At 45.6% G+C, this 16412-nt stretch overlaps 2 protein-coding genes across 3 annotated transcripts in view; one reads left to right on the top strand and one right to left on the bottom strand.

Annotated features, from left to right (window-relative positions):
• NFS1 (NFS1 cysteine desulfurase) overlaps positions 1 to 1244 on the bottom strand; it is a 34016-nt gene extending 32772 nt beyond the window's left edge. For both annotated transcript variants that reach the window (XM_089673271.1, XM_089673270.1), the window contains exon 1: positions 1063 to 1244. In XM_089673271.1, the coding sequence (XP_089529397.1) occupies positions 1063 to 1153 (91 nt within the window). In that variant the 5' untranslated portion in view covers positions 1154 to 1244. The remainder of the gene's footprint in view (positions 1 to 1062) is intronic.
• ROMO1 (reactive oxygen species modulator 1) lies at positions 1178 to 15739 on the top strand. Its single transcript, XM_089673272.1, has 3 exons — positions 1178 to 1335; positions 7490 to 7623; positions 15284 to 15739. Exons 2-3 carry the CDS (start codon positions 7490 to 7492, stop codon positions 15390 to 15392), a joined length of 243 nt encoding a protein of 80 aa, XP_089529398.1. The 5' UTR covers positions 1178 to 1335; the 3' UTR covers positions 15393 to 15739.
• The last annotated feature ends 673 nt before the right edge of the window (positions 15740 to 16412 follow it).

The raw sequence follows: 16412 nt of genomic DNA on the forward strand, positions 1-16412 counted from the left end.
AGGGGGGGGGGGCAGACGGAGGAATGAGAGGGGGGGGGGCAGACGGAGGAATGAGAGGGGGGGGGGGCAGACGGAGGAATGAGAGGGGGGGGGCAGACGGAGGAATGAGAGGGGGGGGGGCAGACGGAGGAATGAGAGGGGGGGGGCAGACGGAGGAATGAGAGGGGGGGGGGCAGACGGAGGAATGAGAGGGGGGGGGGCAGACGGAGGAATGAGAGGGGGGGGGGCAGACGGAGGAATGAGAGGGGGGGGGCAGACGGAGGAATGAGAGGGGGGGGGCAGACGGAGAAATGAGAGGGGGGGGGCAGACGGAGGAATGAGAGGGGGGGGGCAGACGGAGGAATGAGAGGGGGGGGGCAGACGGAGGAATGAGAGGGGGGGGGGGCAGACGGAGGAATGAGAGGGGGGGGGCAGACGGAGGAATGAGAGGGGGGGGCAGACGGAGGAATGGGGGGGGGAAGAGGGGCAGACGGAGGAATGGGGGGGGGGGAAGAGAGGCAGACGGAGGAATGGGGGGGGGGGGAAGAGAGGCAGACGGAGGAATGGGGGGGGGGAAGAGAGGCAGACGGAGGAATGGGGGGGGGGAAGAGAGGCAGACGGAGGAATGGGGGGGGGGAAGAGAGGCAGACGGAGGAATGGGGGGGGGGAAGAGAGGCAGACGGAGGAATGGGGGGGGGGGAAGAGAGGCAGACGGAGGAATGGGGGGGGGGGGAAGAGAGGCAGACGGAGGAATGGGGGGGGGGGAAAGAGAGGCAGACGGAGGAATGGGGGGGGGGGGAAGAGAGGCAGACGGAGGAATGGGGGGGGGGGGGAAGAGAGGCAGACGGAGGAATGGGGGGGGGGGGGAGAGACAGACGGAGGAATGGGGGGGGGGAGAGACAGACGGAGGAATGGGGGGGGAGACAGACGGAGGAATGAGGGGGGGGGAGAGACAGACGGAGGAATGGGGGGGGGAGAGACAGACGGAGGAATACCCGGATCTGCCCCCCTCAGCTGTCATTGCTATGTCTCCCCGCCACACTATCTGGGCCTTCTCTCCAGGCCGAGGCCTAGACGGAGTACCTGTCCTCGCCTCACGGCTGGCTCTGGCGGCCGGGACTCTCCCGCACCCTCCAGCCGCCAGCAGCCTCCGTATCGCCGTCTTACACAACATCTCGTCCGCGGACTGCCTGGCTCGTTGTGTAACGAGTACCCCAGGCCAGGTGGGCGGACACTTTGCTGAGGCTTCCGGGGTGGGCGGGGCAGCGGGGCAACCCACACGTCATCAGTGTGCTGCGGCCTGGAGCGGACAGGTGATCGGAGGAGCGCGGATCGGGCACACAAGGGGTTGCAGAGGTGAGCCTCAAGACATGAAGGACGCTTACCGGCCGGCCCCCCCTCCCCCCCCCCATTACGCCATCCGATCCAATATAACGATACTATACAATATGAGAGCAAATGTCCCTGTGGCAGATCTAAAGGAGATTGTATAGTGTGTGTGGTCAGCATCGGACTGTGGGTTAGCTGCCTAAAAACTTCCCCAAGAAGGAGCCATGTACTATGAGGCGGACATTGCCTTTGAAATTGCATCCCTCCTGGCTGCTTAAGGGTTGACTGGGAAAAAGCATGCAGCAAGTGAAGTCAGCTCTCCCGATTGGCATGCTTGCTCCTGGGCTCAGAATTCTTTGTGGTCATTGCATCTCCATGAAGTATATGTAGTAGTGGGTAGAGAAGGGTTAAAACTTCCCTCAGCTTTTTTGTCCCATGGGGGAGATTTCCCTTCACTTCCTGTCCCACAGCCAAGACAGGAAGTGAGGGAATCCCTGGTTGTCACCGGCTTTAGTGTCCTCCATGTTAAATTTCCCCTCTATTCCTGTTCTGAGGACAATTAGAGGTCTCAAACTTTGAAGCCATGAGGGAACCCCCCCTTTTTTTTTTTTTATTAAATTTTTTTGGTGGGGGATTGGAAAAAAAATTTGAAAGTGATTTTGTTACACTGGAAATGTGAGGTGCAGGGGGTATAAAAGCAGGGACTGACAAATTCACAATGAATACAGGAGGCCAATAAAAAAAGTTAGGAGACCGTTTTGTATTTTCAGCATAGCATGGGTTGTCAGCGGCCGGGGCGAGGCGACTTTTAAGCAACAAACTTCACGTGATGCAACTTGCCCCGCGACAATCACGGCAAAACCGCAACACGTTTTAGTTGCCTTGGAAATAATGGCACCCGATTCTGCGTTTTGCGATTCTGCCGCAATCCCAAAACACCCAGATATGAATGGAGCCGCCCGGTTCACACGCGTGATTCTGGATGTGTTTACAAACTCACAGATTGGCATGACAGGCTGGATGTTGTGTGTTCCTGTTGAGGTCGTTCATACAGATGCGATCCACACACATTGCGTTTTGAGTGCCGTTAGGCTACGTTCACACTAGCCTTGTTAGCAAGCGGCAGACAGGCGTTTGGGAAGCGTTTTTACCGTTTCCCAAATGCCTGGGAAAATTCTGCACATTACAGCACATGGTGCTGTTCACACGGGAGCGTTAGCGTCGCGGCAAAACGGACGCCTCTGGTCGAGTCAGAAGGAGTTGAAGCCTCCTCTTCTAGTCTAGGGTGTCGCTCCGCAAACGCCCGGCCGGCATTTGCGACGCGGTTCAGACTTCATTATAGGCGTTTGTGGGGCGCTATAAGGGCGTTTGGCAAGAGTTGGAAAAACAGTCCAGTGTGAACGAGCCCTTATGAAAAGGTCGTGTTTGTAGCGGTGCGTTCCAGAGTCGCAAGTGATCGAGTGGCATGCAGAGATAAGTGTATATTGGGATTGCTAATGGGAGGCGATTGTTTGTTTGTTTTTTTCTGCACAGAAGTGGGTGGGAGGCGATTTTTCTGCACGGAAGTGGGTGGGAGGCGCTTTTTCTGCACGGAGGTGGGTGGGAGGCGGTTTTTCTGCACGGAGGTGGGTGGGAGGCGGTTTTTCTGCACGGAGGTGGGTGGGAGGCGGTTTTTCTGCACGGAGGTGGGTGGGAGGCGATTTGTCTGCACGGAACTGGGTGGGAGGCGATTCTTGCATGGGGGTGGCTGGGTGGCGATTTGTCTGCATGGGGGTGGCTGGGAGGCGATTTGTCTGCACGGAGGTGGGTGGGAGGCGATTTGTCTGCACGGAGGTGGGTGGGAGGCGATTTGTCTGCACGGAGGTGGCTGGGAGGCGATTTGTCTGCACGGAGGTGGCTGGGAGGCGATTTGTCTGCACGGAGGTGGCTGGGAGGCGATTTGTCTGCACGGAGGTGGCTGGGAGGCGATTTGTCTGCACGGAGGTGGCTGGGAGGCGATTTTTCTGCACGGAGGTGGCTGGGAGGCGATTTTTCTGCACGGGGGTGGCTGGGAGGCATGGAAGTCGGTGGGAGGAAATTGAGGAGAGAGAATTCGCACCAAAATCACACTTGTACTTAAATCGCACAGAAACCAGAATGACATTTCAATTTCATTACACAATGTGTGAATCCAGGCGCCAGGACGCAGTTTATAGTCACCATGGTGACCTGGGATTTTTCTAGCCATTTTTTGTTTTTGTCAAAAACATTTAATAAAGAAAGTTTTTTTCCCAATTTTTCCTTTTTTTTTTTTTCTCCCATCTCTAGTCACAACCCAAAAATTGTGATTATTTTTTTTTTTTCTTCCTAACCCCTCTCCACTCCTCTCCACTCAAAACAAAAAGGTTTGCCTTCAGTTATACTTTAATTACAGAGAAGTATTTTTAAATCCTACTTGCCTGCGTGGATGCAGCATTGATTCTGTGCTGCATCTGTCCCCGGTCGGCTCTAAGGGTGAGACCTGAGCGATCATACACTACTGATCGCTCCGTTCTCCCCTCCGCTCTGAGAAGAAAGCAGTGACTGTCAGTGTCTTCCCTCTCCCTCATTGGAGTGCTGGGCTGTGGAGGGGATGGGAGCAGCTGGCTCAGGCGGATCACTTTTGGGTGGATCCCAACTGCATGGTTGCAATCCTTCAGCAGCCTGGACCGGCTGAGTGACATCAGCCAGCAGCGAGCTTTAGCCTTCTGTTGGCAGGAAATGGGTCACCGGAGTGCAGAACAAACAAATCAGCTTTGGCTGGACTTCTTTTAATTAAAACAAGAGTTCCAGTTGAAGAAAAAAAAAGTCAGCAGGTACAAAAACCGTAGCTGCTGACTTTTAAAATACAGCCACTTACCTGTCCCTCGGTCCAGCAGTGGCCTCACCACAGATGTTTTCACCGGCCGTCTTCTCACGCCAACATCTTCAGTGTGGTCACCCGGCTTTGACAGCTTGCGGCTTCACAGCCGGGTGCCCAGTGCGCATGCGTGAGCAGCGCTGTGCCTTGTGCAAGGTCCCAAAGTCTTCTGGGACCTATCGCGTGTCCCAGAAAACTACGGGGGGGGGGGGGGGGGGGGGAGGAGGACAACTTTCACTTCTGATCACCTAGTTCAGTGGTGGGCAACCTTTTTTTTTCCAACTGAGCCAAATCTCGCCAAAACCACGATTGAAATTTATTTTGAGAGCCACATTTTTAAAACTGAAAATACATCCCCCATATAGTGATTCATCCCCCATAGTAATACATCCCCCATATAGTAATACATCCCCCATATAGTGATTCATCCCCCATATAGTAATTCATCCCCCATAGTAATTCATCCCCCATATAGTAATTCATCCCCCATATAGTAATTCATCCCACATATAGTAATTCAACCCCCATATAGTAATTCATCCTCCATATAGTAATTCATCCCACATATAGTAATTCATCCCACATATAGTAATTCATCCCCCATATAGTAATTCATCCCCCATATAGTAATTCATCCCCCCTATAGTAATTCATTCCCCATATTGTGTCAATTCACTTACCTTTGCTCCGCGCGTTCCTCTCGCCGTGTTCCCGCGCCGTTCCGGTCTTCAGGGCGGACTGTGAGAGGAGTTCGTCACGCTGCCCCGCCTACATCCTGACAGCCAATGTTTGCCACGCTCCGCGGGCCGGATTAAAAGGTCCGCCTGGCCGTAGTTTGCCCATTGCTGGGCTAGCTGCAGAGTCCTGACTTTTGGGGCGGCCGCCCGAGAGGAGGGAGGGGAGCGGACGCCCAGCACACAGAAGAGCCGCATTAAAGTTTGTAAAGAGCCGCGGCTTGCCGACCACTGACCTAGTTGATCGCAGCAGAAGTGGGTACCTGTCAAATTCGGGTACCCCCCCACTCCCCCCCCCCCCCCCACTCCCTAATACTTAATGGGGAGCGGTGGACGAAGGCTTAAAGCGTAACTTCCCCTTTTGGGTGGAGCTCCCCTTTAAGGACACTGGACTATCCTCAGCAACACTAGCAGCTGCTAGTCAAAACACAAGATCATGTGACTCTGTATCCCTCCATTTCCGGTCTGAACAGTGTTGATGGCCACAAAGTAACATTTGTATACTTTTGTATCTACTCTGTTTATTTCTCTGTAAATAAAAGGTGGATCTTCAATCTGCAGTTACTGTCACTTAACCACTTCCTGTCCGGACACTTTTACCCCCTTCCTGTCCAGGCCAATTTTCAGCTTTCAGTGCTGTCATACTTTGACAACTGCACGGTCATGCAACACTGCACTCATGGATTTTTTAGCATTTTTTTAGACCGATAAAGCTTTATTTTGGTGGTATTTATTCACCACTGGGATTTTTATTTTTTTTTGCTATATAAATGAAAAAGTCAAAAAATTTTGAAAGTGTTTTTCTTATAAAATTTTGCAAATAAATAATCTTTCTTCATAAATCTTGGCCAAAATTTATTCAGTTATCTTTTTAGTAAAAAAAATAACCCAAATTAGTTTATAACCAAAAAATATAATTTTTTAAAACATTTTTTACATTTTTATATATTTTTTTATTTTTACATACTGTCACTCTAGCAGTACAGTGTCACCATTGTGGGGGGTGATGACGATTTTTTTTTTTTGTTGTTTTTTTACACTGATTGCTTTTACACCCATAAACGCTGTAAGCAGTAAGCAATCATTTCTCCTTCTCTCTGGCTGCATTCTTGCAGCCATTGAGAAATACTGTGTGAGCTGTGATTGGTCAGTTTGTCACATGGTACAAGGCTGTTGTGAATAGCCTTGTACCATGTGACCTCTGTGATCATTCACAGATTTCACACGTAGTAAGCAATGATGTCACAAGTGACATCTTGCGTACTATTCTGCATGTGATCACTGATTGGCCAATCAGTGATCACATGATCGGGACCTCACACAGAGGTCCCGTATGGTGATCGGTGTTCACCGGATCGCGGTGCTGCGCACTCCCAGTCCAAAATGGCGGGCGCCGTTTATGAACGGCAACCCGCCCCTGGAGTGCCACTGTCTGGCCGATTATATACAATGGCCGAACAGCAAGTGAGAAATTCATTTTTTTAAAGGTTTGTCTATTTAACCCTCTATTTACCCTAATCATCCAATCCTTCCCTTTCTCCCTCCAACTATTGTTTTCTTGCCTCTTTTTCATTTCTGTTTTATTAACAATAAAATATTTTAACTGTTTGCCTGCCACCCTATAGCAGAAGTACTACTACAGGGCAGCAGGGCTGCGCAAAGTCACGTGCAGGGGCGGACTGACAACTCATGGGGCCCCGGGGCAATAGGGGATCATGGGGCCCCTGTGTCCTCACCCACACCCAAAAAAGCCTATGAAAAGGTACCAGGGGCATCTCATGGGGCCCCCTACTGACCCTGGGCCCTCGGGCAGTGCCCGAGTTCCCAAATGGTCAGTCCGCCCCTGCTCACGTGCATATATATGTGATTTACATTTCCGGATAGGGGCTGTGCACCGCCCTACCCGCGCTGCTATTGGCAGCTGGGGATGTCAATCACTGGGTCCCGGCCTGCATTTCCCAGCAGGAACTTGGCGATCGTCGGGTAAAGCTGACGGGTGTTCAGGCATACAGGGAATTGGTTCCAGTAATTGCCACCCTGCTAAGCCGATCACCCTCCCTGCCTGCATCCTATTCACCCAGCTGTCTGGGTCCCCTTCAGAAGGGCTGGTGGTACCCCCTTATCCAAGGCCCTGTATGCAAGGTAGATGGGAGAAGGGGGGAGGGAACATTTTTAAGAATAGTTATAGTTCTGCTTTTCTTCCACTTTAATGAACATTTTAATTCTTGCATTGCAGGGTGGCCCATTGCAAGTGTTTTTTTGTTTTTTTTTAATCCCAGCATTCAGCTTTAATGAAGAGTTTTGTTCTGCTCTTTGCTGTGCATTTATATCCAAACTTATCTGATAGATTGAGGCTGATTTACTAAAGGAATTGTCAATCTTCTCTCAAAAAAATTGTGTAGAAATTCATTTTAATTATTGAATATTCACAATTCAGTTAGTGAATATTCATTTTTAGTGAAGATTCTCAGCTCCTTCAGTAAATCCATCGGGCTCATGGTTTCAGGAAATGCTGATATGTCTTATTTTGCTCAGATTGATAAATATTAACAGGCTTGCTCTCCTGCAGATGCCGGTTACTGTAGGTGGACCTTATGGGCAGTCACAGCCCAGCTGCTTTGACAGAATAAAGATGGGCTTCATGATGGGTTGCACAGTGGGCATGGCAGCCGGGGCACTCTTTGGCACGTTCTCCTGTTTAAGGTAAGCAAACAAAACAAATGAGCGGTTTTCTTTCTGAGATGAGAGTCCACAAAAAGCAAATATTACCTTTTGGGACTCTGGACTGAGCAGCAGCTTTATTTAGAATCTGGTGTCTAGTTGTGCAGAGCTCTCAAACAGAAACAGTAGAGACCAGCAACAAAAATGGTTCAAGTAAAAATAAAAAATGAATATGTGTTGCTGAGTGAAAATAAATATGAAATTATATCCCTTGCCACTGTATCCTATGTGCATCAGGGGTGTGGAAATTTTATTAAAAAAACTACTTTTCTAAGGACCAAATTGGGGTCCCAATCTACATGTCCCTCATGACAGTCTACTTGTCCTGAAAAAAAAAAAATGTACAATTTTTTTTTTTTTCAGGATGGAAAATCTGAAGGGTTGCTGTTTATTAGGCAGATGTGCTTTTAAAAAGGAAAGGGGCTCTATGACAGCTTTAAACTTTTTAATGTTTTTTAATCTTTGCTAGAAAAGGTTCCCCAAATGGATCCCCAAACATTAGATAGATAGATATAGATGGATGGATAGAGAGAGAGAAATATGGAATAGATAGAGATATGGATGGATAGAGAGAGAGAGAGAGAGAGAGAGAGAAATATGGAATAGATAGATAGATATGGAATAGATAGAGATATGGATGGATTGAGAGAGATGGAATAGATAGATAGATATGGAATAGATAGATAGATAGAGATATGGATAGATAGAGAGAGAGAGAGAGAGAGAGAGAGAAATATGGAATAGATAGATAGAGAGATAAATATGAGATAGATAGAGATAGAGGTGGATAGAGAGAGAGAGAGAGAGATGGAATAGATAGATAGATAGATAGATAGAGGTAGAGAGAGAGAGAGAGAGAGATGGAATAGATAGATAGATGGATATAGAGAGAGAGAGAGATGGCTAGAGAGAGAGATAAATATGAGATAGATAGAGATATGGATGGATAGAGAGAGAGAGAGAGAGATATGGGATAGATAGATAGAGAGATAAATATGGAATAGATAGAGAGAGAGAGAGAGAGAGAGAGAGAGACAGAGAGAGAGATATGGAATAGATAGATAGATGGAGAGAGAGAGAGAGAGAGAGAGAGAGAGAGAGAGAGATATGGAATAGATAGATAGAGATATGGATGGATGGATAGAGAGAGAGATAGATAGATGGATGGATGGATGGATAGAGAGAGAGATAAATATGGAATAGATAGAAAGAGAGAGAGATATAGATAGATCATTTTTTTTTTTTTAATCATTTGTTTTTAAAAGCAGGGGCTGTAGAGAATAAATTTGCGGTTTTCAAGCGCAATTTAAATGCAAAAAAACACAATCTGTAACCCAGTTTTCTGATAAAGATGATGTTAGGCCGAGTAAATAGATCCTGATTATGTCACGCTTTAAAAATGTGCCTGCCCGTGCGATGGCAACAAACTATGTAAATTTTACTACCCATGGGCGACTACCCAAAAGCCTTCATAGGTTACCACTTTGGATTTACAGAGGAGTTCTGGTGCTAGAATTACAGTCCATGATCTGACGATCGCAGTGATTCCTCACGTGTGGGATGATCGCTGTTTGCATGCACGTAGGACTGACAAATGCAGTCGCCTTTGTGTGCGAGCACAGGTGGATGGGGATGCTTTAAAAAAATAAATATATATATATATATATATATATATATATATATATATATAATTTTATTTTTTTTATTTTTTTTACACTGTTGCTTTTATTTATTTGCATCTTTTTTCTCCCTTTTATTGCTGTCACAAGGAATGTAAACATTCCTTGTGACACAATAGGCAGTGACAGGTAATCTTTATGGAGTGATCTGGGGTCAGTAAGACCCCAGATCCCTCCTATGCCCTTTCTAAAAGCATTTGATTTTACCTTAGTGAACATTCTTGGCATGCCTCAGAGAATGAATGAGTTAAATCCTGTGTGCCTGCGTGAGAGTTATGTCAGCCCGACCATTGAAATGGCCAAAGATCCTGAACCTGGAAGAATTTGGAGTACAGATGTCATCTCTGGCAAGTGGAGATGAGTTTAGTTCCACTTTAAGGGTGACGGGACTATCTGACTATAACCGTTTGCCGAGCCACCAGAGTACATATACTGCAGGTACAGTACTGGTACATCATTGGTTTTTTCGGGTGTATATGCGTGTCCCCGCCCGCCTACTCTCCTGTGATTTGACACAGCGGGAGTTTGTCATCAGATCCCGACCTCTGATTTATGGCTGGGCTCTGCCGACTGGCTGTGTCGAATCCCAGCCTTGAGCCTTGTGTTGATAAACAACACAGGGCTTTTTACAGACAGAATGATCATTTTGCAAAGCAGGGAAAAGAAACAAATCAATGTGTAGTAAAAAGCAGCACACAGTACACACCAGGGGCAGACTGACCATTTGGAAACTCAGGCACTGCCCGAGGGCCTGGGGTCAGTAGGGGGCCCCATGAGATGCCCCTGGTACCTTTTTCATAGGCTTTTTTGAGTTTGGGCAAGGACACAGGGGCCCCATGATCCCCTGTTCCCCGGGGGCCCCATGAGCTGTCAGTCCGCCCCTGGTACACACTTAACACTTGTTAGGCACACAAATCCTTGATTGCTCCTAGATGTTAACCCATTCTCAGCCAGTGTCGTTAGTACAGGAACACTATTATTAGCACTGATCACTGTATTAGTAGGGATGCAGCGAGATTTCAGTGGCTGAAACATTTTGGCTGAAAACACCCCCATCTGCCTTTTGACCAATATGAAAATAAGCACCGATACAGGTGTAAAAAATAACAGCACCCGCTGCTGCTCCTCAGCGCCCCTCGATGGTTCTCAGCCTGAGAAGTCATCGAACGATCCCGGCGCTGGGCAAAGCAATAAGTGAAGAAAAGATGGCCTCCACTCATCTCTATGCCCCTGGAGGACCAGAGTGACATCACTACGTCACTTGCAGTTCCGGCACTTTGTAAACAAGGCCTTTTTTCTTTTTGTTTTTGTTTGATCTAATGCTTTACATTGTAGAGGAGAGATGTGGGGTCTTATTGTCCCAATATCTCTCCATAAAGAGGACCTGTCACTGCTTATTTCTATCACAAGGGATGCATGCATTCATTGTGATAGGGATACAAGTGATTTAAAAAACATTTTTTAAAGGGGCAGTGTAGAAAAAAAAAGTTTAAAGTGCTCTCGTGCGTAGTGGTGAACGCATATGTGGGCCACTCGCCAAATATACAGTCATGGCCGAAATTGTTGGCACCCTTGATATTTTTCCTGAAAATCAAGTATTTCACACAAAAAAGGTATTGCATTAACACATGTTTTGCTATACACATGTTTATTCCCTTTGTATGTATTGGAACAAATATAAAACAGAGGCAGAAAAGCAAATATGACATAATGTCACACAAAACCCCAAAAATGGGCTGGACAAAAGTATTGGCACCCTTAACTTAATATTTGGTTGCACACCCTTTGGAAAACATAACTGAAATCAGTCGCTTCCTATAACCATCAATAAGCTTCTGACACCTCTCACCCGGAATTTTGGACCACTCTTCCTTTGCAAACAGCTCCAGGTCTCTCTTATTGGAAGGACACCTTTTCCCAACAGCAATTTTAAGATCTCTCCACAGGTGTTCAATGGGATTTAGATCTGGGCTCATTGCTGGCCACTTCAGAACTCTCCAGCGCTTCTTTGCCATCCATTTCTGAGTGCTTTTTGACGTATGTTTGGGGTCATTGTCCTGCTGGAAGACCCAGGATCTTGGACGCAAACCCAGCTTTCTGACACTGGGCCCTACAGTGCGACCCAAAATCCTTTGGTAATCCTCAGATTTCATGATGCCTTGCACACAGTCAAGGCACCCAGTGCCAGAGGCAGCAAAACAACCCCAAAACATCATTGAACCTCCACCATATTTTACCGTAGGTACTGTGTTTTGTTCTTTGTAGGCCTCATTCCGTTTTCGGTAAACAGTAGAATGATGTGCTTTACCGAAAAGCTCTATCTTGGTCTCATCTGTCCACAAGACGTTTTCCCAGAAGGCTTTTGGCTTACTCAAGTACATTTTGGCAAACTGTAGTCTTGCTTTTTTATGTCTCTGTGTCAGCAGTGGGGTCCTCCTGGGTCTCCTGCCATAGCGTTTCATTTCATTTAAATGTCGACGGATAGTTCGCGCTGACACTGATGCTCCCTGAGCCTGCAGGACAGCTTGAATGTCTTTGGAACATGTTTGGGGCTGCTTATCCACCATCCGGACTATTCTGCGTTGCAATCTTTCATCAATTTTCCTCATCCGTCCACGACCAGGGAGATTAGCTACAGTGCCATGGGTTGCAAACTTCTTGATAATGTTGCGCACTGTGGACAAAGGCAAATCTAGTTCTCTGGAGATGGACTTGTAACCTTGAGATTGTTGATATTTTGCCACAATTTTGGTTCTCAGGTCCTCAGACAGTTCTCGTCTCCTCTTTCTGTTGTCCATGCTTAGTGTGGCACAGACAGACACACAATGCAAAGGTTAAGTGAACGTCTCTCCTTTTTATCTGCTTTCAGGTGTGATTTCTATATTGCCCACACCTGTTACTTGCCCCAGGTGAGTTTACAGGAGCATCACATGCTTGTAACATTCTTATTTATCCGCAGTTGTGAAAGGGTGCCAATACTTTTGTCCAGCCCATTTTTGGAGGTTTGTGTGACATTATGTCGAATTTGCTTTCTTTCCTCCCTTTTTTTGTTTTGTCCCAATACACACAAAGGGAATAAACATGTGTATAGCAAAACATGTGTTAATGCAATACGTTTCGTGAGAAATACATGATTTCCTGGAGAAATATCAAGGGTGCCAACAATTTCGGCCATGACTGTATAAACTGTGTTCAAACCACACGTGTGAGGTGTCGCCACGAATGTCCGAGCAATAATTCTAGCACTAGACCTCCTCTGTAACTTTAAACTGGTAACCTGTAGAAAATTTTTAAAGCGTCATCCATGGAGATTAAGTACCATAGTTGATGCTATTCCATGAGCATGCGCAATTTTAAAGTGTGACATGTTTTGTATCGATTTACTCAGTGTAACATTATCTTTCATATTTTACCAAAAAATTGAGGTGTCTATATATTGTGGTTTTTGGGGGGTTTTGTTTTTTTGTTTTTTTTTCCAAAAAAATTGTGTTTGAAAAATATATTCATTTTTAAAAACTGTCTATTTCGGTTTTCGGCCAGGTGCATCCTGAATTTTCGGTTTCAACACCAGAATTTTCATTTCGGTGTACCACTATGTATTCGTGTCAGTCAGTTCCCACAAAGTGTCAGATTGTCCAACGCACTATTACAGTCCCACTATAAGTTGCTGATCGCCGCCATTAGTACTATAAAAAAAAAGTAAAACTTCCAGTATACATTCCATAGCTTGTAGATGCTATAACTTTCAAGTCAACAAATTAATATACACGTATTGGGATGTCTTTCCTTTTTGTTTTGTTTTGTTTTTTTTTTACCGAAGACATACAGCAGAAAACATTTTGGCTTAAATTCATTAAGATATATATATGTGTGTGTGTATATATGTGTGTGTGTGTGTGTGTGTATACAGTTGCAAGAAAAAGTATGTGAACCCCTTGGGATTACATGGAGTTTTGCATGAATTGGGCATAAAATGTGCTCTGAACGTCATCTAAGTCACAACAATAGAAGAACACAGTCTGCTGAACATAATACTACACAAACATTAGATGTTGCCATGGTTTAATTGCACATAACATGTAAACATTCACAGTGCAGGGAGGAAAAAGTATGTGAGGCCCTAGCTTAATGACTTCTCTCAGAGCTAATTGGAGCCAGGAGTGAGCCAACCTTGACTCCAATCAGTGTGATGATATTGGATGTGTTGCTGACAGCTGTCCTGCCCTTAAAAAACACACACCTGTTTTGGGTTTACTGGTTTCAAGAAGCACTGTCCGATGTGAACCATGCCTCGCAGAAAAGAGCTCTCAGAAGACCTACGATCAAGAATTGTTGACTTGCATGAAGCTGGAAAGGGTTACAAAAGTATCTCCAAAAGCCTTGATGTTGATGTGTCCACGGTAAGACAGACTGTCTACAAATGGAGAAAGTTTAGCACTGTTGCTACTCTCCCTAGGCATGGTCGTCCTGTAAAAATGACTGCAAGAGCACAGTGCAGAATGCTGCATGAGGTAAAGAAGAATCCCAGAGTGTCAGCTAAAGACCTACAGAAATCTCTGGCACATGCTAACATTTTTGTTGACACATCTACAATAAGGAAAACATTAAACAAAAATGGAGTACATGGGAGGACACCACGGAGGAAGCCATTGCTGTCCAAAAAGAATATTGCAGCACGTTTAAAGTTTGCAAAAGAGCACCTGGATGTTCCACAGCGCTACTGGCAAAATATACTGTGGACAGATGAAACCAAGATTGAGTTGTTTGGGAAGAACACACAACACTATGTGTGGAGAAAAAAAGGCACAGCACACCAACATCAAAACCTCATCCCCACTGTAAAACATGGCGGAGGGAGCATCATGGTTTGGGGCTGCTTTGCTGCCTCAGGGCCTGGACGGATTGTTGTCATTGATGGGAAAATGAATTCCAGAGTTTATCAAGACATTTTGCAGGAAAACGTACGACCATCTGTCCACCAACTGAAGCTCCGCAGAGGATGGGTGATGCAACAGGACAATGACCCAAAGCATACAAGTAATTCAACAAAACAATGGCTGCAACAGCACAGAATACGCCTTCTGGAGTGGCCCAGTCAGAGTCCTGACCTCAACCCGATTGAAATGCTGTGGCATGACCTTAAGAGAGCGATTCACACCAGACATCCCAAGAATATTGCTACACTGAAACAGTTTTGTGAAGAGGAGTGGTCCAAAATGACTCCAGATCGTTGTGCAGGTCTGATCTGCAACTACAGGAAACGTTTGGTTGAGGTTATTGCTGCCAAAGGAGGGTCAACCAGTTATTAAGTCCAAAGGTTCACATACTTTTTCCTCCCTGCACTGTGAATGTTTACATGTTATGTGCAATTAAACCATGGCAACATCTAATGTTTGTGCGGTATTGTGTTCAGCAGACTGTGTTCTTCTATTGTTGTGACTTAGATGACGTTCAGAGCACATTTTATGCCCAATTCATGCAAAACTCCACATAATCCCAAAGGGTTCACATACTTTCTCTTGCAACTGTGTGTGTGTGTGTGTGTGTGTGTGTGTGTATATATATATATATATATATATATATATATATATATATATATATAATATATTTATTTATTTTTTTATTTCAAAATGTTTTCTGTTTATGTAATAAAAACTAAATAACCCAGTGGTGATCAAATACCACCAAAAGAAAGTTCTATTTCTGTAAAATAAAAAACTATATGAATTTTCATTTGGGTACAGTGTTGCATGACCGCGCAATGGCCAGGTAAAGTAGCACAGTGCTTCATAGCAAAAAATGGCCTGGTCGTGAAGAGGGTAAAATCTTCCAGTGCTTAACATCATGTTAGCAGTTCAGGTATTTATTTTCTTGATCGGAGCTGCTCTTTAACTGAACATGGAGAGTAGCAGAGTTGTGTATAGCAGACACGTAGCATTGATGTCACCTTTTTTCTCTTTCAGAGTTGGAATGAGAGGACGAGAACTTTTTGGCGGCGTTGCAAAGACCATGATGCAAAGCGGTGGCACCTTTGGGACATTTATGGCCATTGGAATGGGGATTCGGTGTTGAATTGTGTTAGTTGATGGCTGCATCATCGACCTATAAAATATTTCACAGAAATCATTTACAGCGTCCCTATCCATGTTTAGATAGATGCCATTCTGTATAGCCGTCCCTGGAAATGGCTGGTTTGTTCAGTGAGAACAGAGGCACACGGTCTAGTCCTTTTATTGCTCTGTTCATTCAGGTTGAATTCCATTAACATGACCTTCCAGTATAGAATTATCCGCCATTTGTGTCCGTTTGGCGTAAGCTCTCATTTGAGGGTTTTTCTTTCAAATGAACACTACCATGATTTGTTATATATTGCTTTCTATCATTTTAACTAGGAACAATAAAACCTTTTTTCCAATTTAGATACTTGTTGCAAGTTTGTTTTTTTTTGTTTCAGATCATGTTTTTGGCCAGTAATGGCCCCCATATTTCATGGAACACAATGTTCTGAAACTGCAGTTTGCCTGCAATCTAAAGCAGGTTTGGAGTGAATTAGTCTTGAGGAAAGTAGGGAGATCATTGAAACCTATAAAGCAGACCTGAATAAAAAAGTAACAAGAAAAACTAGAAAAGCTCCAATTTCTGGGGAAATTGTGTGAAGTGTTCTTGCCTCCACCAGTAGTCTACAATTGGAGTGGGTGGAGAAACTGGGGGGAGCGGCTTGTCACTCTGCTGCCTGCTCACACACCTGGGTTCCTATGGCAACTCACTCTACAGCAAGGGCAGAGAAGAGCGGTTAAAAACAAACTGCTCCAACTTGCTCACTTCACTGGCGTATTCAAACGGTTGTAGTTTAAAAACTATAAATCCTACACCGTAGAGCTTTATATTGTGAGAATCACAAGACCCAGGCCTACATTTTGATGCATAGTATGTCTCTGAAATATTAAATGAAGGCACAGCTGCAGTTTAGAACTTGCCCTTCAAATTTGAGGTGGCTAGATTGGAGTTTCAATGAATGTCAACGGGCGGCGTGAGTTGCAAACAAATGGTCATATTGTGAATACTATCATGACTATGGCTTAGCCGTGGACA

This window comes from Staurois parvus, unplaced genomic scaffold, assembly GCF_062004578.1.
Source record: "Staurois parvus isolate SC_StPar_1 unplaced genomic scaffold, SC_StPar_1.0 ptg000137l, whole genome shotgun sequence".
Classification (NCBI taxonomy): domain Eukaryota; kingdom Metazoa; phylum Chordata; class Amphibia; order Anura; family Ranidae; genus Staurois; species Staurois parvus.

Coding starts and splice junctions, on each gene's coding strand:
- ROMO1 (XM_089673272.1), top strand. CDS start 7,490: ATGCCGGTTACTGTAGGTGGACCTTATGGGCAGTCACAGCCCAGCTGC. Junction 7,624..15,283: donor GGCACGTTCTCCTGTTTAAG/GTAAGCAAACAA, acceptor TTTCTCTTTCAG/AGTTGGAATGAGAGGACGAG.